This window comes from Rasamsonia byssochlamydoides, assembly GCF_041956645.1.
Source record: "Rasamsonia byssochlamydoides strain NRRL 3658 unplaced genomic scaffold VTN77scaffold_1, whole genome shotgun sequence".
NCBI classification, from domain to species: domain Eukaryota; kingdom Fungi; phylum Ascomycota; class Eurotiomycetes; order Eurotiales; family Trichocomaceae; genus Rasamsonia; species Rasamsonia byssochlamydoides.
In genome coordinates, this window is record NW_027192384.1 from 450,505 (window position 1) to 471,829 (window position 21,325).

General features: G+C 50.1%; 6 protein-coding genes across 6 annotated transcripts; 4 read left to right on the forward strand and 2 right to left on the reverse strand.

Annotated features, from left to right (window-relative positions):
- Positions 1–456: 456 nt before the first annotated feature.
- VTN77DRAFT_155 (uncharacterized protein) lies at positions 457–7,732 on the forward strand (the record flags this gene model as incomplete). The annotated part of the gene is made up of 5 exons (XM_069417293.1): positions 457–1,188; positions 1,252–1,576; positions 1,645–6,653; positions 6,708–7,610; positions 7,667–7,732. The coding sequence occupies 5 exons, from the start codon at positions 457–459 to the stop codon at positions 7,730–7,732; spliced, it is 7,035 nt and encodes a 2,344-aa protein (XP_069282518.1).
- Positions 7,733–8,242: 510 nt separating this feature from the next.
- Positions 8,243–9,679, forward strand: VTN77DRAFT_156 (uncharacterized protein; the record flags this gene model as incomplete). The annotated part of the gene is made up of 4 exons (XM_069417304.1): positions 8,243–8,308; positions 8,372–8,556; positions 8,643–9,098; positions 9,157–9,679. The coding sequence occupies 4 exons, from the start codon at positions 8,243–8,245 to the stop codon at positions 9,677–9,679; spliced, it is 1,230 nt and encodes a 409-aa protein (XP_069282519.1).
- Positions 9,680–10,252: 573 nt separating this feature from the next.
- VTN77DRAFT_157 (uncharacterized protein) lies at positions 10,253–12,908 on the forward strand (the record flags this gene model as incomplete). Its single annotated transcript, XM_069417315.1, has 4 exons — positions 10,253–10,264; positions 10,388–11,295; positions 11,382–11,441; positions 11,612–12,908. 4 exons carry the CDS (start codon positions 10,253–10,255, stop codon positions 12,906–12,908), a joined length of 2,277 nt encoding a protein of 758 aa, XP_069282520.1.
- A 1,278-nt stretch (positions 12,909–14,186) lies between these two features.
- Positions 14,187–17,181, forward strand: VTN77DRAFT_158 (uncharacterized protein; the record flags this gene model as incomplete). Its single annotated transcript, XM_069417326.1, has 7 exons — positions 14,187–14,387; positions 14,474–14,542; positions 14,608–15,084; positions 15,162–15,312; positions 15,377–16,808; positions 16,862–16,962; positions 17,018–17,181. 7 exons carry the CDS (start codon positions 14,187–14,189, stop codon positions 17,179–17,181), a joined length of 2,595 nt encoding a protein of 864 aa, XP_069282521.1.
- Positions 17,182–17,730: 549 nt separating this feature from the next.
- On the reverse strand, positions 17,731–19,309 carry VTN77DRAFT_159 (uncharacterized protein; the record flags this gene model as incomplete). Its single annotated transcript, XM_069417337.1, has 3 exons — positions 17,731–18,176; positions 18,273–18,664; positions 18,819–19,309. The coding sequence occupies 3 exons, from the start codon at positions 19,307–19,309 to the stop codon at positions 17,731–17,733; spliced, it is 1,329 nt and encodes a 442-aa protein (XP_069282522.1).
- A 620-nt stretch (positions 19,310–19,929) lies between these two features.
- Positions 19,930–21,283, reverse strand: VTN77DRAFT_160 (uncharacterized protein; the record flags this gene model as incomplete). Its single annotated transcript, XM_069417349.1, has 5 exons — positions 19,930–20,640; positions 20,701–20,785; positions 20,850–21,108; positions 21,186–21,192; positions 21,254–21,283. The coding sequence occupies 5 exons, from the start codon at positions 21,281–21,283 to the stop codon at positions 19,930–19,932; spliced, it is 1,092 nt and encodes a 363-aa protein (XP_069282523.1).
- Between the last annotated feature and the right edge of the window lie 42 nt (positions 21,284–21,325).

Genomic DNA, 21,325 nt, shown 5'->3' on the forward strand with positions numbered 1-21,325 from the left:
TCAGAGTGGTATTCATCATCAAAGGACAGTAAGGCGCTTTGCACTTCTGAGTCTGTTGACCCTACAGAAAAGTGTCAATAGCATCACCTGAAATCCTCAAGCATATCGTGTAGAGAGACCCTCTGCAGGCAGCTTTGTGGCTGAGGTGGCGCACTAGATTTCCCGAAGGCGAGCCGCAAAGAGCTTCAATCCCGTTCAGGTTAGCGTGGACGACACTCCACCTGGCCAACCAACCCATCCTCTCACCTCTTCACCAGTTCCTTGAAGAACTTCATCCAGATCATCAAAATTCATTCGCCTCATCCACCATCATCTCTATCTCCTTCGGCCTCTCACACAGAGTCTTGCTGATCCTGCGATTGAGTTACCTTCTCTTCAGCTCTGTTGGATCGGCCATTGTTCATCATCGATCAAACTCTGTCGAAAAACGGTGGATCAAATGATCGCGTCTCCTAGATGACATTCCCTCCCCCTCCCCCTTCCGCCCAATCATCGATTGCTTCTGGCACCGAGAAGTCTTCTTCCTCGAGGTCATCAAGATCTCAACAGTCAGTCTGGGGTACTTCTGCTCCCCAGTCGGGTCTCCGTCGTGGGTTGACACCACTCGCGACCAACCTTTCGTCTTCATCGACTGCCGCAGCGCCTTCCCGAAGGGCACCCCAGTCGAGTAGTCCCGGTCCGGGCATCTCGACGTCATCTCCTCTGACCTCTACTTTCTCCGCCGTTCTGACTTCCTCCAACCGTCTCTCAGGTGGCCGCAAGCCCCCGTCTCCGGCCTCCACGCCGTCACCTTTTACCTCGTTCCAGCAACCTGGCTCGCAACAGCACTCGCAGCCCGGACAGTCTCTCTCATCTCCCAAGTCCAGATCCCATACTCCGTCGTCGGGCTCTCACCTGGCTTCCACAGCGGGCTCCGTCGCGGGAGGAGGAGGCAGTGGAGGAGGAGGTGGTGGGCCAGGATCTTCTAGAGGTGTCGCCTTCTCTCCACTGTTATCGGGCACGACAATAAACTCTCCAACCGGCTTCGCTTCTGACAAACCGGGATCCGCGACGTCGGGTTCAGGCTCCAACGCAAGCCAGTCCTCACTTACAAAAATTTCCATTGCTCAAGTCTTCCTCTTACTTGATTCTATTACGGAGAAGGAAGGAAAAGAGAAGTGGGAAACAAAGGCAGCACAGATTCAGAAGGTGGGCTTTTTTTTTGAGTCAAAATCAAATTTGCGGGAACACTGTTACTGACGGGACCTCTAGCTTGTTGAATCCAACGGAATGGAAGTCTTCTCCAAGTATTTCCGCCGTCTTCTCACCGGCAACGCTCCCCAAATTTTTCCCGGAACAAATAAGGTCGTGGAAAATGCGGGGAATTATCCTCTCCTCGTTCAAGAGTTGCAAAAAGTTTCTCAAGACTTAGATCAGGCGCAAAAGATCGCTGAGACGATCGATACTTCGGAGGGTGACATCTTTCGCGACTTCGATCTTTCCACGTTCCTCGACCACTTCAAGCTGGATGCCTTGATCAAAGTCTCGCTGGCTCTCGCATTCAAAACTGCCAACAAATCCGATTTGCGTGCGAAAGGTGAGCATCCGTCGATAGGGCTCGCGAACCCACTGAACCTGTTGTCTCCTTTACTAACTCTTTGTCAGCGGACGCAATCTTGACGAACAGCGTTACCCCATTCCTGCAGAGTCTCGCAAATCCCACGGAATCAAACAAGGAATTTAGCTCTTCTTTCTTAGGCCTGACGATTGAACGTTTTATCCTATGCCCGCCGCGCAACTTCAACGACGAGGTCAAGGACGGGCTATTCTATTCGGTCAGGATGCGGTATCAGAAGTTAGGAGTTGACGTTCCTTCGGAGGTCTCCTCTGCGTTGCAGATGTTCAACTTCATTAATCCTCGTCTGGTCCTTGTTCGGCAACTTCATCTGAAGGGACCAAAGGCCACTGCGACTCAGGAGGCTGTGAACGAAGTCATGAACATAGCCGGGCCAGACAGCTGGAGTGAGGAGCATGTTGGAAATGCTCTGCTCTTCATGGTATTGTCGCAGTATTCGCGACAGTACTCTCTTGAAACGTTCCTCAAAGCTGTCCGAGCGCACTACGCGGACAAGCCGATTAACTGGTCTCTGCTTTTCCGAACCTTCGATCGCGAAGGGTTGAGGATAGCTCCAGAACAGTTTAGCAAGCTGTACGCTGTGCTTGTGAGCGTGGCAGCTGAGGACTCCAGCCTAGACGTCCAGAAACTATGGGGCGGAGACTGGGAGCATCGAGACACTCAGGTCTCTTTCTTGACAGCCTTCATTTCTTCGCGAGCCGATACATCCCAAATCCCAAACTTTAGGGCGACTTTCCCTACTGAACTGTTCGATGACGGCTCAGAAGCAGTGCGCACCCAGGCAGAACTCGCAAAGAAGTCTCCACTGCGCTCCCTGGACGCTATGAGAGCGATCTTTGATCTCGCTTTGTTTTCCCAGGCTTCCTGGGCGTCAACAGACAGCCAGCTGCTGATTAAAGCTGTCGTCCAACATGATCTTCCGGTCTTTTTGGTTTCGACTCTATCGCTACCGCAGCCTTGGACTACTGTTCAACAAAGCTTTGTCCTCCGTACCCTCGTCGTCTTCATTTTGAAACAAGAGGAGGGCTACCAGCTCGCTCTCCACGGGGTTTGGAAACAAGATCGTCAATGGCTCGCGGAGCAGCTCTTTACTATGTTTACTCAAGACCCGACCTCCACTGCAGCAATCTATGAACACGCTGTCGAGAATGGATGGCTGGACTACCTCTTGAGCTTTACAAATGGCCTCGCGTTGGATCTCGCTTCCTTGGCTCATCGTAAAACAAACTTCGATCTTGAGCAATGGGTTCGCAATGCTGCTCAAAAGGGTCCAATGGATATGGGCAGTTTACTATCGAAGTTCCTGAGGATCAAAGCCGAAGACGAACTCCATGTGCAAAGGAAGGAACAGCCCGCTCCGCAGATGGTTAGCCTTGCGGTGAAGACGGTCTATACTCTGCTGACAATCTTGGAAGAGTATGTCGGCGACCGTGAAAATCTCACCCCCGTCCAGCGGATCTGCGTACAAACTTACCCTCGACTCATTAATTATGGAGAGGGATTTGACGACATCATCGATGCCAATGGCGAGAATGGAAACGCCATACCTGAAGCGATCGATAAGCAAATGCAGGAACTATTCGGCAAGATGTATCATGAGGAGCTGTCGTTGCGTGAAATCCTTGAGTTGATGAGACGGTACAAGACATCTCGTGATCCTGCTGAGCAAGATCTGTTTACCTGCATGGTTCACGGCCTCATTGATGAGTACCATTGCTACCACGAGTACCCGTTAGAGGCCTTGACAAAAACAGCGGTCATGTTTGGTGGCATCATCAATTTCAGGTTGATCGATGGTATTCCGCTCAAGGTTGGCTTAGGCATGATCTTGGAAGCAGTACGAGACCACGAGCCACATGACCCTATGTATAAGTTTGGCGTGGAAGCGATTGAGCAACTTTTGAGTCGCCTTCCGGAGTGGGTCGGCTTCTGTCACCTTCTCCTGCAAATTCCGACTCTTCACGGCACAACCATTTCCCAGAAGGCCGAAGAAGTCCTGAGAGAACAGGGCCACCAGGCAGCAGGTGAGACAGAGACAGCGAGGCTGAACGGCACTTCAGAAGGGCAGGCTATGACAAACGGCAACGTAGATGAATCCGCTTCTTCTCGCGTGTTCCGTTCATTACATGTTGATCCTCCACTGCGTCCCGACATTTACAAAGATCCAGATGAGGAAGTTCAAGACAAGATCCTTTTCGTCTTGAATAACGTATCGGAACAAAACATTGGGGAGAAGCTGCGGGATTTGAAAGATGTGCTTCGGGATGAGCATCATCAATGGTTTGCTTCTTATCTTGTCGAAGAGCGGGCGAAGCTGCAGCCGAACTTCCAGCAGCTCTACCTCGACCTCTTGGAGCTTCTTGGTGATAAGACGCTATGGGCAGAGGTTCTTCGAGAGACATATGTTAGCGCGATCCGGCTGTTGAACTCTGAGTCGACTTTGAACTCGTCTACGGAGCGCAGTCATCTCAAAAATCTTGGGGCTTGGCTTGGGTCTTTGACAATTGCGAAAGACAAGCCGATAAAGCATAAGAACATCTATTTCAAGGAACTGCTCATCGAAGGATACGACACCCAGCGTCTCATGGTAGTGATTCCGTTCACATGCAAAGTGCTGCTCCAGGCCGCCAAGTCGACCGTCTTCAAACCGCCAAACCCCTGGTTAATGGATATCCTGGCTGTGCTGATAGAGCTCTATCATTTTGCTGAGTTGAAATTGAACCTCAAATTCGAGATAGAAGTTCTCTGCAAGGACCTTGAACTCGACCACAAGACAATCGAGCCTTCCACTACTATTCGAGATCGTTCCCAGCAAGGTGGTGAAGATGGAGTCTCCACAGCCAACATTCCTGAAGGTTTGGAAGCGTTTGAAGACATGTCTCTGGCCGGCATTAACCAGGGCATCCGTACTGAGAGGTTATCTCCTGCTGCTATCATGTCAACGCTCCCAAGCCTGGATAAAATCCTTGTCTTCCCATCTTCAGCGAGCAGTATGATTGATCCGAATATTCTCCGACAAATCGTGCATACTGCCGTTGAACGTGCCATCGCAGAGATAATAACCCCGGTTGTGGAACGCTCTATCACCATTGCTTCGATCTCAACGGTTCAGCTGGTTTCGAAAGATTATGCGATGGAACCTGACGAAGAGAAAGTGCGTCACGCCGCCCGCATAATGGTCCGACAGCTCGCTGGCAGCTTGGCTCTGGTGACTTGCAAAGAGCCCCTGAAAATGAGCATGACAAATTACATCCGGATGATTCAACAAGAATACTCTGATCAACCAATGCCCGAGGGGTTGATTCTAATGTGTGTTAATGATAACCTTGATGCTGCCTGTGGGATTGTCGAGAAGGCCGCCGAAGAGAGGTCTATTCCTGAAATAGAGAAGGTTATCGAGCCTCAACTGGAAGCTCGCCGGCGCCACAGAGCAACCCGTCCTAACGAGCCGTTCATCGACCCGTCTATGAGTCGATGGGGCTTGTTCATTCCCGAGCCATATCGACAGGTTCCTGGCGGATTGAACAAAGAACAACTGGCGATATACGAAGATTTTGCTCGGCAAACGAGGGGTCCGGGGACGAGTCATCTTCAAAATGTTTCGACTGACTCTGGTAGGCAGCTGCCTGATGCGCTTCAGGAATCCTACCCGGCAATTCCGAATCTCTCAACTCCCGCAGAGCAGCCCGCTGTTCCCCACCAGACTCCCCAGCCGCAGCAAGATGCTCGCTTGCAGCAAGCTTCTGCAGTTGGCGCACAGCCGCAATTGAACGGGTTCCTCGAGGCCCAGAGTCCCAGAGAAAAGATTGAGAATCTTGTGTCCGCGCTTCAGCAAGATGCTCGAAGTGCCCCTGAGGAACACATCAAGGACCTGGGCAGGGACAGTGCTGTTCTGCAAGACTACAACCAGATCCTGCGGACCATCCTCTCCTCTCCGAATGGCGAAGACTTGGCAAGGCTGACATGCCTCAAAATATGTACGAGTCTCTACTCTCAGACTGAAAGCTCTCTGGAAATCGAAGTCCTCGTCCATCTATTGGCAAAGATTTGCGATATGTCATCAATAGTGGCCAGATATACCTGGGCAATTCTCTCCGATGTTGACGACGAGCATATGTTCAATGTTCCCGTCACTGTTGCTCTCATTGATGCGGGATTGCTCGATCTTCGTCGCGTCGACATGATTCTGACTAAGTTGATACTCCAAAAGAACACGAGCGCGCTGGATCTTCTTGCCAACCTCATGGACCGTGTCCTATTCAACGACGAGCCGTCTGCGTTGAGATCCGATTTCTCCGGCAGTCTTGAGGCCATGAATCAGTGGTTGGTTGAAGACCCCAGCCTGTCGACCGCCGCCGAAATTGTTCGCAAGCTGCGTGAATCTGGCGTTCCAGAGGTTGTTAACCCGCTGCTTAGTGACAAAGCAAGGTCCAAGCGTGATCAGATGGAGTACATCTTCAGCGAATGGATTGGAGTTTATAAGTTTCCGGGTGCAACTGACCGCACTTACTATACTTTCCTCAAAGATATGCACCAGAGGCAGGTGATGAACAGTCAGGAAGATTCGGCTCTGTTCTTCAGACTCAGCATTGACATTTCCGTCGCAATGTTTGAACATGAGTCTCAAAACCCTAATGGAAGTCTGGACGAAGCTTTTCTCTATATAGATGCCCTGGCAAAACTGGTCGTCTTGCTGGTCAAATTCCAAGGCGAGAGCACTGGTGCGGTCAAGGCCAGCAAATCCGCATATCTGAACTCCATCCTTTCGCTACTGGTGCTAGTCCTGAATCACCATCACGTCATGAGGGGAGATGCCTTCAATCAACGAGTCTTCTTCAGGCTGTTCTCGAGCATCCTCTGCGAGTATGCCCTGTCCGGGCTCCAGCAGAGTGATCAGCACCAGGACATGATGTTTGCGTTCGCCAACAAGTTCCTGTCACTCCAGCCCAAATACTTCCCCGGTTTCGTGTACGGATGGCTATCTCTCGTGTCTCACCGAGTGTTCATGTCCAGCATGCTCAATCTGCCTAATGAAGCGGTAAGCCTAGGAATTTCGTGTGAGAGAGAATCTGTATCGCTGACCACGGTCCAGGGTTGGGGTCCTTATTGCGAGACCATGCAAGCGATGCTCTCGTATATTGGCGAACAGCTGAAGCCAGCAAATGTCTCATATGTTGCCAAGGATCTGTATAAGGGAGTTCTCCGGATTTTGCTGATCCTGCACCACGACTTCCCGGAATTTGTGGCGGAGAACCATTTCCAATTCTGCAACGTCATTCCTGCGCATTGTGCTCAGCTAAGGAATCTTGTCCTTAGCGCTTATCCTTCATCTTTCCACAAGCTGCCAGACCCTTTCAGGGAAGGCCTCAAGGTTGAGCGGCTCGAGGAGATGCGTGAGGCACCGAAAATTGCTGGAGACATTGTGGCCCCTCTTCAGAAGGCGAATATCAAGACCGCGGTCGATACGGCACTACAGAGCAACACGGCAAGCGAGGTAGCCATCCAATCAATATGCGAGGCCATCTACAACCCGAGCACTAAAGAAACCGGCCTTTTCTTCACACCGATCAATGTTGATGTTGTGCTCGTGAACGCACTCGTTCTGTACATCGGCCAACAGGCTGTGTCCTCCATTGGCGCGAAAGGTAGCACTCGAGCTGCTTTCGAAGATTCCCCGCACACTGCATTACTCGAGAGGCTGGCCAAAGCCCTCCGTCCGGAGGCGCGTTACTATCTGCTGAGCGCGATGGCGAATCAACTGCGATATCCGAACAGCCATACCTATTATTTCAGCTTTGCCATTCTCCAGCTGTTCGGGGTTGATTACTCTGAGCAGCAAGATTCGGACATTCGTCAGCAGATCATCCGAGTGCTTCTTGAACGACTGATTGTTCATCGTCCGCACCCATGGGGCCTGATCATTACACTCCAGGAACTTCTTCAAAATCGGAGCTACACGTTCTTCCGCCTTCCTTTTATTCAGGCAGCACCCGAGGTGAGTATCTGAGGACTCCTTTTATTTTCCAGGAAAGACACTAACGACCCTCGCAGATTGGTCGTCTCTTTGATGCCCTTCTTCAACATATCCAGCAACAGAGCCCCAGAGCTCTTTCCTAGATGATTGATGGCGGTGATGACCTGGCGATGATTTCCATTTCAGTTCATATCTGGCGTTTTGGTGTGGTGTCTCAAATTTCATTATTATCTTTTCTTCCCTCAATTGTTATTTTGAGGATGGTTCTAGGGCAGGGAAGGAACACGCATGTTGCGAGTTTATATGAACGGCCTAACGCGACGTGCAGTCTTTCATCCTCTCTACCTATCTTTCTTTGGAGTTTCCACGTCCACTGGGTTATGGAGGGGCGCAGAAAAAGATTGTAAAAGTGCATAGGCGTCATGTGTGTGTATGAAATGTATAGTAATGGAATGAAATCTATGCTTGTCTGAGTGTCGATTCGTTGATTATATACCATGTTACCGGCTCCGAAGTAGTGTCCCTAACAGGCTTAGTCTATTTGCCCAGCTGGAAGTGACATCACCGCAACCCCTCGGCGCGTGTCACGAGCTTCCTGAACGCGCCCTCGACAGCAATCTACCTGGTTGCTGACAGAGAGAAGAGGATCCAGAATGGAGCGGAAAGAAGATCCCACAGAAGACTCTGACTATGAAATCTCACCGATCTCGCAAGCGGTGGTAATGAGGTCCACTCCCATTATTTGCGTTTCACCCTCCTAAAACTGATTGCGAGCATTACAGGATGCCCTCATGGCGCCGTTCCACGCCTTAATCTCGAAGGAAGCCCAAAGAGCCTATCTAGGAACGTTACTCTTCGTTGGCACATCTATATTCCTATTCGGCGTTGCCACAGTCGCGTACTGGATTTTTTACTTCAATTTCGTCCCGCAAGTAGGACTCGAGCGCGTTGTGCATCTACAATTCGGGTACGTGACTAGTCGCAAGATCACTGGCATTGCGTGTAAAACGAACTGAGACGAAGCATGATGACTAAATTTCCACCCTCTGGTAGCGATGGGAACCCCTGGGGAACTGCTTCTCTGGATTCCGAGTTGGCCTCCCTTCAGCCCTACGACGTGAGCGTAACGTTGCAACTACCTCGCACACCTTCCAACCTTGCCGCTGGCAACTTCATGCTCGACTTGGCTTTTTTTTCCCGCCCGTCCAGTTCTATCATTCCCGGAACCAATACGTCCACACACCTGATAACACGGTCCCGGCGGCCTGCGATATTGACTTATGCGTCTCCGATTGTGGATACAGCCCACAAGATTTCTCGCATGCCGCTTTACCTAGCTGGTTGGCAGCGAGAGGCGGAGACGTTGGAAGTGAGCATGATGGAATCGGTCGAGTTTGCCAGAGGCTGGCGCAACTTGCCCGGCAGCTTGAAATTGGAGATTCAAAGCAAAGAAGAGATGCAGATATACAGTGCAGTCGTGAAGTTTAGGGCAAACTTCACTGGGTTACGGTTAGTGTTTACTGTCTACTCTGCTTGAAAGTCGTCTTTCAAACTAATGGACGACTAGGTGGATTATGTATAACTGGAGGATACTGTCATTCTTCGTATTCGCGTCCATGTTTTGGGGGGTATCAATAGTCTCGACTAGTGTCGCCTGGCTGTTGTTGTCTTCGTATATTGGCTCCAATAATAGCGAGAGTGAAAAGCCCATAAAGGAGGAGGATTCTGGTGAAGATGATGACCATGCTGGGTCTGAGGAAGAGTCAGTTGATCCCTTCTCTTCTGGAGAATTGTCCGATAACCAGCGCATCTTCCCAACTCTTTCACGGCAGATGCCACTGAGATCCTCAGGACGAGCGAAAGGTGAAGACGAGGAATTAATTAAGCAGGAGGAAACTGAGGGATCAACTACCATTCCTCCTGCAGAGGAAGCCGATGATGAAGCTGAGGAGGTGGAGGGGATGAGAACTGCTGGCAACCCAACTGATTCGGGCATCGGCACCGGCCTTGACAGCGGTAGTTCCGGAAGTGTCCAGCGCCGCAGGAGCCGTTTATTTGACAGCCATGGGCATGATGCCCAGGAAGATTAAGCGACGGATTCTGGTTTTAAGCCTTCTTCATAGCGCAGGGCAACTGCGCGTTTTCACGTGCGAGATACCCGATGATTTGATGGATTTGCATGATGTATGTACATACATACTGTACAAAAAGGCATAGGTATAATTCCTGTTGGGCACTTTGATTTGCATATCTTAGCACTTTCTTTCTTTTTCCGGTTCCATAACTTGCTCCAATTTGTTGTTCTATTGTTACTGGCCTGTCGTTCTGCAGTTGCTTGGGTTGGGCTTCGAACTAGAGGACCTAGAGCCTGCCTTGTTATGCAAGAAAGCCCATTCTGCACCATACTTACTGCGGTAATGATGTATTCACCAAGATGACAGTATGACAGTCCAGTGAGAGCATCAATTTTCAATGTTTGCAGGTCAGTAGCGGGGAAGCTTTTCTTTGGACTGTGATATCTATAAAAGCGGAGACATTCCGCCTTTGTCGACGCAGTAAGATAAAAGTATTATTTTTACTACTGATTTAGAGTGGGGGAGACTTCCGCTGAACTTCCTGACAAAACTTGCGCAGCCCCTCCCATATCAGACCTCAAATTTGCAATGCACATTCTGGTAAGTTGGATTGCGCGCCGCAAAACATGTCTGTTGAATTTCAATATCTCTGCGAGATGCCGCGCGCGATCTTCCTGTTGTGTTAAGCCCTTCACTGACGGGTACCCCTCACTTCGTACATAGGTTACGAACGACGACGGACCTCCGTCAAATCAGTCTTCCCCCTATGTCCATTCCCTCGTTCATTCCCTTCAATCCGCGGGACATGTTGTCTCCGTAGTCCTACCTCACCAGCAGCGGTCATGGATCGGTAAGGCGCACATTGTCGGCGCCTCGGTGAAACCAACCTACTTCCGCCCAGGCACACTACACCAGGACAACGGCACCATCCATCCCCTGCCACGGGGCAGCCACAGCGATGATGAAGAGGATGGTGATGAATGGATCCTCATCGATTCCACCCCTGCCAGCTGTGTGCAGATTGGGCTGTATCATTACTTCCAGGACCGAGGACCTGTCGACCTGGTGGTCTCAGGCCCGAACTATGGACGCAACACGACGGCCCTCTTCGCGTTGTCAAGCGGCACCATTGGTGGTGCCCTAGAGGCTGCAGTATGCGGTAAAAAAGCCATCGCACTATCCTACGCTTTCAGCTCTCGGCACCATGATCCAGTCGTCATTGCGGAAGCCTCCCGTCACTCGGTACGGCTGATTGAATATCTCTACAATAACTGGGCCGATGGTGTCGACCTATACACGATAAATGTACCACTCGAACCTGGTGTTAGTGAGAATAAAGTCTTATATACGCATATGCTTGACAATCGATGGTCTTCTGGTAGCTGTTTCGAAGCTGTTGACCCTGAAGTGTCTGGTGAAGACCCCGGGTTGCAGGAGCAGAAACTGCGACAGCATGGCGAAGGTGAGTTGGAAGCTGTGAATGGTTCTTCAGAGAAGGAAACGCCCAAGAGGAAGCCAAAGATACAGCATAAGCACTTCAAATGGGCTCCCAAGTTTAGCGACGTATATCGGAGTGTGGACGAGAGTGCTCCCGGAAACGACGGCTGGGCTGTCAAGGAAGGAATGACAAGGTATGCACCCGTAATCCATCTCGACAATTGCTCGATCTTAAATCTTCTCATAGATAAGTTAACTGACCTTGGTGCTTGACTGCAAGTGTTACCCCTCTCAAAGCGAATTTCATGCACATACCCGGATTCGAGGGAGAGATAAAGCTGTGAGTGGAAAGAGAATGGCGAGCTCGAGAGATTTTTCCCTTTAGAATTTATGCTCCTCGCAGCATAGATCTCTAGAGACTGATATCGATATCACTCTTATTGTCTTCGTCTCTCTCACCTATGTTCTATCTGTTCTGAGATCATTCTGATACCTTTCCTGTGCATCCAGATCAGATAATAAGCCGAAGTTCTACTGCCTCATCAACTACGAAGATGAATATGTCCAGCCGCTGCTGGAACAAGCATTGCAGTCGTCTCTAAGAGGAATCCACTGTACCCCAATTGTCTCGATGTCTGAACTTCCGGACCCCTCAGTTCCCGTGCTACAGTATCGTGCGTACGAGCAGATCGATTTCGACCATGTCCTGTCGCATCCGTCGACATCCCTAGCAAACTCATTCGTCATCCGCAAGGCTCTCATTCGCAAACATTACCTCTCGACCACCGTGGCCAATTGGATCTCCAAGTACCCGGACAGCATCCTGCGAAATCATTTCAAACCTGCAGTCGACTTTGAGCTGGACTACGCTGAGTTCCTTGACGAGGCGCTGGTGGAAGCGTATGAACTGCGTGAGAGTTTAGAGAAGAACAATACGAGACCTGAGTCCGAGAAGGAATGGTGGATTCTGAAGCCGGGGATGAGCGATCGTGGGCAAGGGATTCGCCTCTTCAGCAGTGAATCTCAGCTCCAGGAGATCTTCGAAGAATGGGAAGTCGATGAGTCCGACCTGGAGGATGACAATGAGGATGAACCGCAGAGCTCTTCCGGTCCGAGCTTAAACGAGAAGAATGAGCAAGGAGTGGTGACCTCGCAACTTCGACATTTCATTGCGCAGCCATATATCGACCCACCCCTTCTCTTGCCATCATCTTCAGGCCGAAAGTTCCATATCCGTACTTATGTACTCGCCGTGGGCTCCCTGAAAGTCTACGTTTTTAAAGAGATGCTAGCTCTCTTTGCTGAGAAACCATATCGAGCTCCCTGGGAAGAACCCGATGAATTGCGAGATCTGACGAGACATCTAACCAATACCTGTCTTCAGGAAGGTGGCAGTTCCAAGGAAGGGAGTGTCAGACGGTATTGGACTCTGGACGATTCTGTCCCGGGACTGGCTGCCGATTGGAAAGACCGGGTATTCGACCAGATATGTGCGGTTACTGGCGAGGTGTTCACGGCTGCTGCCCGAGGAATGCTTGTGCATTTTCAGACTCTTCCTAACGCCTTCGAACTTTACGGGCTCGATTTCCTGGTCGACGCGGCGGGCACTGCATGGCTCCTTGAAGTAAACGCCTTCCCAGATTTCGGCCAGACCGGTGAGGAACTTAAGCGGGTCGTGGTCGGCCGACTTTTCGAGGCTGTCATGGAGGTCGCTGTAAAGCCCTTCTTTCACGTTGCTGGGGCGCAGGGAGAAGACAGCGACCTGAGGCTCGTTGCGGATTTGGATCTGGGCAGAAATTCCCGATAGGTATGCCATGTAGCCAGGGTCTAGTCTAACCACGAATGATCTCACGCCAAAAAGTCATTAGGCGAGAAATATTCAACAGGGCGTTAAGTACGGAGTATCTGTTTGGACACGGTGTTTGGGGTCTTGAAGAACAGGGGTCATCTGTGAACGCCCACCGGGAAACTCTAGAAGGTGGCGCTAGAATCTCAGCATTAGCTAGAATTTGACTTCTCAGCCCTGTACGTCATCCAATGACAATGCAAGCACAGGTGCAAGTCGCAGTCGGTGAGTTACAGGCATATATGTATGTTTCCTCTGACCGGTGATTTGGATTCTGAAGAGACTCAGAGCTTTTCTCAATCGCTGCCCTGACAAAGTGTTTATATATCACCCTCCTTCTTGCAGAATTGACATCAGTCCTCAACTCAACAACTGTCGATTATCATGTGTATTAAACGAGTAGACTTCCCTCTACAGTGAGAGTGATTCAGCATATGTATTCCACTTGCCCAGATATAGGTCCGAGGTCGGGCCTCGTGTCTATACGTTTGATCATTTGTCCTGAAGGGCAAGAGCGTCAGCCACATCCTCGACTGTGACTGTGATTTTGTGAAACAGAGATTTGGCTGATTGCAAAGTCGACTAGTTGTCGCTTCACTTATGCAAGCATCCGGTGAGGCTCTTCGCCACTGGCATTTCCATATCGTTTCCGATTTTCTTAGAACAATCAAATGAAGGGCGGGGATTAGCTGCATGGGTTCTTGGTTTTCGAAATGCAAGACCTATAACCGCTATTCACTGAACACAGCAGCTTAGAGAAGTACTGATATCAAATTCGCCTGCTTCCAGACACGTCTGATAACCAAATATATAATGAGAACTTTCAGCAGGGTCTAGACATTACTTCGTTATAGGTAAGATGGTGACTTATGCTGCACAGGAAAATAAAATTTCTTACTCGGATTAATTGTAGTTTTTGCTGGTCGTGCCTTCCAGATTACTGAAATTGAAGATAGTAATGCAGGCTGTCCAGCACCTTCCCTGTGTAGTAGATGCTGAGAATGGAAAGCGATTGAAGTTACCTAGATAGCATCCGTTTGCCACCGATTATTCTTCTCCCTCCAAAGAGAAAAGAAAATTAAACGACAAGTTAATCTTAGTCACCAGTGAAACTGGTCGAGTTTCTCCTTCCGTGTGACCATCCGTCTTTCTGTCAAGTGGAAACAGCAGTGGCTGGAAGTGGAACTTTCACGAGACAAATTTCTCTGGTTTGGCCTACTCCATCGTCTCGCAAGCTCAATGTTGTCCACAGGCTCAGACAGAGGCGTCTCTTTGGCCATTTGGTGGCTGCATTCCTTTCTGCCTCTCAGTGCTGCACTTTACTACTTCATTGCGTCCATTATTCATGTTGCTGTTGCAAAAGACCAGAATCATCTGCCGGGTCAACGGTTTCTTCGGAATGTCATACTATTGCTAAAGATTGTGATTCTAATAACATACGTGAGATTTCGCCTCCCCCTTTTTTCTTTGTGGACCAGTTCCATATTCGAATCCCTGATGGTAGCTTACGGAATGTGATCCTGCAGGGCGTCGATGCAATCACCCTGGTCCAAGCGAATTTCGACGAGAAGCGACATATTCACCAAGATAGCATTGTAAGCCTCTATGAAACGGCGAGATCCGCTTTCCATACATAGCTAACGGAGATCAATGATTGCAGGTCTTCGCGTTGGGATCCCTGCTGCTATGGTTCGTGCTGCTTCTCGGCTTCAACGACTCTGGCCACCCCTTTGGTCACCAATTTTGGGGATGTTGGGCTCTTTATCTGGTAACAGAGAGCTCCATAACCGCCCTTTGTGCTCCCTCTCAGAAGCTCGATGCGTGTTTCAGTTTATCCCATCCTGGGATCCAGGCCCTCCGCTTATCTGTACTAATTCTCCTCTGCTGCATTCCAGCAATCCGAGGGTGCTATTCTAGACTGGCTCACGGCAGAGTGACTGGTTTCGACGAAGAGTGCACTCTCCTATTAAGCCAAGGGACCTGCCACGACGATCGATCAGGTGGAAACATAAATTACTCGACCTTGGGACATAACCGCTCACCTGCCACAAACAGGCGTGGATCCACGGGGGATGTTGTGGTCAACGAAGCCAAGGAAACGAAGAGCGAATTCCTCAAGTCTTTGGATACCTTTAGGGTATGTTTCTGGCCTCTTTTTTGTATCAGCTCCAACCTCATAGGTTACTTATGGGGACACCACTAATCCATCTACAGTGTCTCATTCCTTTCTTGTGGCCGAAAGGCAAATTCCATCTACAGCTGCTATATATTGGAGTCGGTTTGTGTCTTATTACGGACCGTGTGCTCAATGTGCTGGTCCCTCTGCAGCTCGGAGTGATCACGGATGCTCTGAGCAAGGGAGATGGTAAGATCAGCAATCAACGGATTTGTCTTTTCTTTCTGTCTCAGAATGTTGACATTTTCAATAGGAAGGCCTCCTTGGAAGGAGATTTTGATCTTTGTTGGTCTTCGACTCCTTGATTCAAGCGGTGGTGTTTCAGCTATCCGAAGGTATATGTGGTTGCCCTTGGAGAACTATTCGTACCAAAAAATCACCACGGCAGCATTCAACCAGATCATGGATCTGTCAAGTGACTTTCATGATAACAAGCGTTCCGGAAGCTTGTGGCAATCAGTCTACCGTGGCTCATCTATCCGACATATCGTGGCTTCTGTTTTCTTCCAGATTGGACCCATGTTGGCAGATTTGTTTCTGGCAGTCAGTGTGCTTTACTTTCTCTTTGGCGCATACATGGGGCTGATTACTGCGGCCGTCATGACCGCTTTCTTGTGGTCATCAGGGAAAATCTTATCCAAACAGAAGGATAAGCGGAGGCAGTGGATATCTGCCATGGAGCAAGAGCACAACATCTTGTGCGAATCAACGACCAATTGGCGGACCGTTTCTTATTTCAACCGCATCCCATACGAGAAGTATCACTTCTCCTCCGCGGTGAGAGAACAAATGAGTTCTTCGATTTCGTTCAAGCTATGGTCTCATCTCGAATCCGTAGTGCAGTCAATCCTCCTGGTTGTTGGACTGATGGGGGCGTGTTCTTTAGCTGCATATCAAGTTGTGCAGGGCAGCAAACCCGTTGGAAGCTTTGTTATGCTGCTAGGATATTGGGCTCAGTTATCGAGTCCCCTTCAGTTTTTTGCAAGCGGGTTCTGTGATATTGCCCTTGACCTGGTCAATGCCGAGGAGTTGGTTGCGCTTCTCAAAAGGAAACCGACGATTAGAGATCAGGACGGCGCAAGGCCTTTGAAACTGAACAAAGGAGAGATTCGATTTGATGGAGTGAATTTCTCCTACGATGGTAGACGGGAGGTATTGAAGGGTATCAGTTTCGAGGCTTGGTCAGGGCAAACAGTAGCCTTGGTTGGAGAAACAGGAGGCGGCAAGTCTACGATTCTGAAACTCCTCTTCCGTTTCTATGATCCAGTTAGGGGCTCCATCAAAATTGACGGTGAGGACATTCGCAATGTCACTGTGGAAAGCCTCAGAGCCAATATTGGAGTTGTTCCTCAGGATCCCGCTCTCTTCCATGATTCTATCATGAACAATATCAGGTATGCCAAATCTTCGGCAACAGATGAGGAGATATATGAGGCGTGCAAGGCTGTCGCACTTCATGAAAAGTTTTTGAATCTTCCAGATGGATATCAGACACTGGTGGGCGAACGAGGAATAAAGCTATCCGGCGGAGAGCTGCAACGGGTTGCGATAGCTCGTGCGATTATCAAAGATCCCAAAATCGTGCTTCTTGATGAAGCTACGAGCAGCGTGGACAGCAACACTGAGTCACAGATCCAGCAGAGTCTAAGGAAGCTCACTGCTGGGCGAACGACTGTTGTTATCGCGTACGTTTTCCCAGTATTACTTTCTTGATCTATCTAGTTGACCGCATAGGAAGGCACCGGCTGTCCACAATAGTCAACGCAGACAACATACTCGTCATACGGGATGGTAGCATTATTGAACGAGGCGCCCACCGAGAACTCGTGAAGCTAAACGGTTATTATCATTCTATGTGGTCGCGACAGACTAGTTTGGAGTCTTCGACTGCCAGGGTTCCAATCAAGACAGACGACAATGAATCCTCAATTGACGAAATGCATCGAACCGCATGCTCCCGGCAACACCGGAATTCCACCTTCAGCCGCGACAGTTGCGTCTTACCCGTATCAGGGAGTGATCAGAATGGGTCGAAGCATGTGGCATCTCGAAACGTAATTTCCTCGCGAAATCGACCCACAGCTCAAGAGAACAAATCTCTTGAACGTCATAATTCAAAACATCCGAAGTCTAAGAGAGCCTCTAAGGGAACGATTTTAAAACCTGACGCTCCGGAATTTGTCCCACGATGTCTGCGTTGATATGCCTATCGTAAATCCTGCAATCCACCAAAGATTCGTCGAGCGGACGGTGAACATGCTGAGCTACAAAATGTGAGCCCATAAGCAGAAAAGTTTTCTTTTTCTTCATACCTTTAACTCCTAGGATAGGCCGCTATCATACGAATGGACGTAGGAGGGAAGCCCGCATTCACGCCTAGTTGCTTATCTGTATAGCTAACGATACTCTCTGTACGAACTATGTTGACTAGCTCTTCATCTACATAAATAAAGTACGGATTGTTGATTTATTCCTCCTCCTCCTTCTTAGATTTTCCTCTCTTCATTTAAGACACCATTATTTGCTCCTAGGCAGGATCGTCTGTATATAAGTAGAGTTTAATTAAAAGCATTGAATCGAACATGGTCAGGACCCAGCCTAAAATCATCATCCAAATCTCTGCTTCGCCAGCGCCTTGAGCCAGCTCATGGTCTCCTCCTCCTTCTCGCGATACTTCTTCAACCGCTGCTCGCGCTCGGCCGCACGCGCCCGCAGCATCTCCTCTCGCCGGATCTCTCGCTCGTTCTTTTTCCGCCGCTCCAGCTCCTGCGCCTTCTTCAGCGCCTGAAGGTCATCCTCGCCTCCTCCACCCATCAACTCCGCATCCGGGACCGCCTCCGTCGGGGAGCCGCCTCGGCGGGATTGCGCGAATTCGCGATTGGCGGCTGCGGCTTCGCGGCGCTTTTCTAGGCGGCGCTCGCGTGTGCCTGGTTCGGCGCGAGGCGCGATTTCGTCTTCGATTGCGCGCATCTCGACCTTGTGTGCTTGGAGCTCGGCGCGGCGCTGTTTGCGTGCTTCTTCGCGAGCGGATAGTTCGGCTTCGAGGGCGGATTCTGCGAGGGACACAAACTTTCAGTAAATGATTCATGGTCGATGGTGAGAGGAGGAAGCCAAGATGTAGCTCATGTATGTAACGGTAGACAACTCACCTCGTCGGAGTTCTAAATCCTGCATCGTTGGTATCGTTGGCCCGGGCCGTTGACCCGGTTGACTTCTCGAGACAATTTGACCGGGAAGCTGTGGACCATATTCCTCGTCCTCGTCTCCATCCTCCTCTTCCTCCTTCCGGCCTTCATCATCCCTTCTTCCGAGTTGTTCTTCTTCTTCCCTCGTCCGTTCTGATTCCGCCGGCGAGCGCATTCCGGACTCCGTATATGATCGCGATCGTGAAGCTCTTATATCATCATGACTCGTTTCATAGTCCGGTGACTGGCGTTTGCGGCTAGTTGATGATCCCGAAGCGCGGTAAGGCTGATAGCCGCTCTTTGCTTTCTCAAAGGTGCTGGGATCGTACCAGCCTTCGGCGAGTTCTCCACGGTTCCTGATATGTCAGTTGAAGGTTTTTTTTTTTTGAACGAACGAAGGGAAGAAAGAGGGTAATGGAGTGCGCAGGAGTTTAGACAGATCTTCGAAAAAAAATAAAAAGAATGAGCCAAGACAAGAAGGGAAAGGGAAGGGGGAAAGGGGAACCTTACCATCGCTTCACAAAGCTCTTCCATCGCCCCTTGACCTCCTCCTCACTTAGCTCCTCCAGGACCAATCCTTTCTGGATATCCAGGTACATCGCAAACATGGGCTCCAGCAGTGGAAGATCTCGTTTCGAGAGCTGTCGAGCTCCATACGGTAGACTCACAGCAGTGGCAGGTGACGTATCTGAGCGTGAGTGCCGTCGCCGCCTCTCCCGCGACCGCGACCGATCATCTCGTGACCGATGATGATGATGATGATGGCGGTGATGATGATGTCTTTTCGAGTCGTGTCTGTCACCGGGAGAACGAGAGCGGGAAGGCGACCGCGAATGTCGATGTCTATCTTCTCCATGGCGTCTGCGATGGCGGTCTCGGCGGTCATAATCATCGTCGTAGTCGGAGCGTGGAGGAGACATGGAGCGGGTATGAGATCGGTGGTGGTGACTTCGATGGTGGTGGCTGTGGCCTGAGACTGAGCGCTCTGAGCTGTGCGCCATGGCTCAATTGTGCCCTTTTTTTTTCGTTTATCTTAAGGGAAAGAAATTTTGTTCGACATTCGTAGATTCACATTCTGCTGCGGTAGGTTAGGTACGGAGTAGATCATGGAATAATTGATGCTCCACCACAGGTCCGTCCCCGGCAGTACTCCGTCCTAGTACTACCTTAATGCCAAGCTTTTTCGATTATCGAATCATATTTACGGCTTTACCGCGGTAGCCATTCCGCAAGTCTGATTGATATCAGATTAAAACTGCAGAGTACTATCTATAGGACATAGATAGGAACATTTCTGTTTCCTCTCAATCATTTACTCAGCCATATTTGCCTTTCACGGGATGGTTCTTGTATCTTTTTTTTTAAGGCACTAACTTGCTTAGGTGATACGTCATCTTTCTACGTCAGTTGGATATGGTAGTTCCTACAGGCACACCAGACACATTATTCCAGCCGATCCTTCCTGGTCCTTTCGAGAGGCGATGCGTTGAAATTACCAAGCATTTTTCTGCGAAAAAGAGATGAAAGAAGAAAAAGGAATGCGTATGTGCTACCGTAAAGTACACAAAAAGGTAAAAGAAATATCTTGATAATGCAACGGTCATCGCAATCGAAAACGGATTCAGCTCGCTGGCGCACTATTCTGCTGCTCCGAGTTTGACGAATTAGTGGATTGCTGGGACGTCTTCGATCTGCTTGCAGCAGCCATTTGCCAAGCTGGAATCGACGCCGGTCTGCCCAGCTGTGAAAGTGGGCTGCTGGTGGTGTGATGGTTGGGTGTTTGACTCGGAGTTTGCTGTGCCCCTGCTTCACTGGAGGGTTGACTCTGCGACGTCTCAGAGTCACCGTTGGTTATTGCAGAAGAGCCAGACGCCTCATCCGATGGGCGAGAGGCACCAGACAGGGTCGATCCCAACGCCCGTGGGAGCGAGCTGGCAGCTGCACCACCGGCATTAAGTCGGTTGCCCAACAGTACTTTGAGACTCCTCAGCTCTGTGCCCAGTTCCTTCAGTCTGTTCTCATTTCCTTCCCGAGCACCCTCAAGAGCCTTCGGAATGCTATCCTTCAGGTTCCTGACCTCCTCACTTATCCGGCGGGTGTCATCATCTCTCCGTCGTGCAGATGTCTTCAACTCTGACACGACATTTTCTACCTCGCGAAGAGCGGCATCCAGTCGCTCCGTTCGCGCTTCCTCAGCAGACTTCAGAGCGGCTGTATCGGCCGAGAGCTGGTCAATGAGAGCAAAGGCACGGGCGAATTGCTCATCAATGCTCTGTTTATCTTGCTCCAGTTGAGGAGGCGTGGGAGGAGCGATGAGGGGTACAACATATCGCTGCGTGACAACCGTCTTAGCGAGAGGCACGATAAGTCTAACGCAGCAAAGGGGACAAACCTTGGCAAGAACATATAAGCCGTAACTGATACCACCCGTTACTGTAGCCATGATGAACCAGTCACGCCAATCCCTTCTGGGGAGCCTGATAGCAAGTAGTTAGTAAACGGCCTTTCGATAAAGGCTGAAGATCGCTCAGCACTGCTTACTCTGGAGGAGGCTGCCATTGTCCGTATGGAGGAGGAGGATAGCCATACCCCGGTGCAGGAGAAGGGGCAGTTGGTCGGTAAGCAGGTGGTTGCTGAGTAGTATATCCTGAAGGTGGAGTAGTCGTCGGCGAAGATGGTGCTGTCTCTTCTCCAGCCCGCGCAAGAGCAAGATCAATTTCCTCTTGCGTCAAGTTCTTTGACTGGAGGAATGCGATCCGCTTCTCAAGAGGCGACGACGACACGGATGGGTCTTGAAGGACTGTCGCATGTCAGTATCCTCGCAAATCAAACACTATACGGAAGCAGAATCCGGCTCAGCGTTCGCAAAAGACATACATGCAACCTGAAGTGGAAAATGGTCTTGTCAGTGAAGCCCTGGATTGACAGGATATGAAGAGACGTACAGCCGAGGAGACAAGCTCCTCTCGAGCCATGATGGCAGGCCCTCTGGGATAACTTGGCTCAAATTCGTGGAA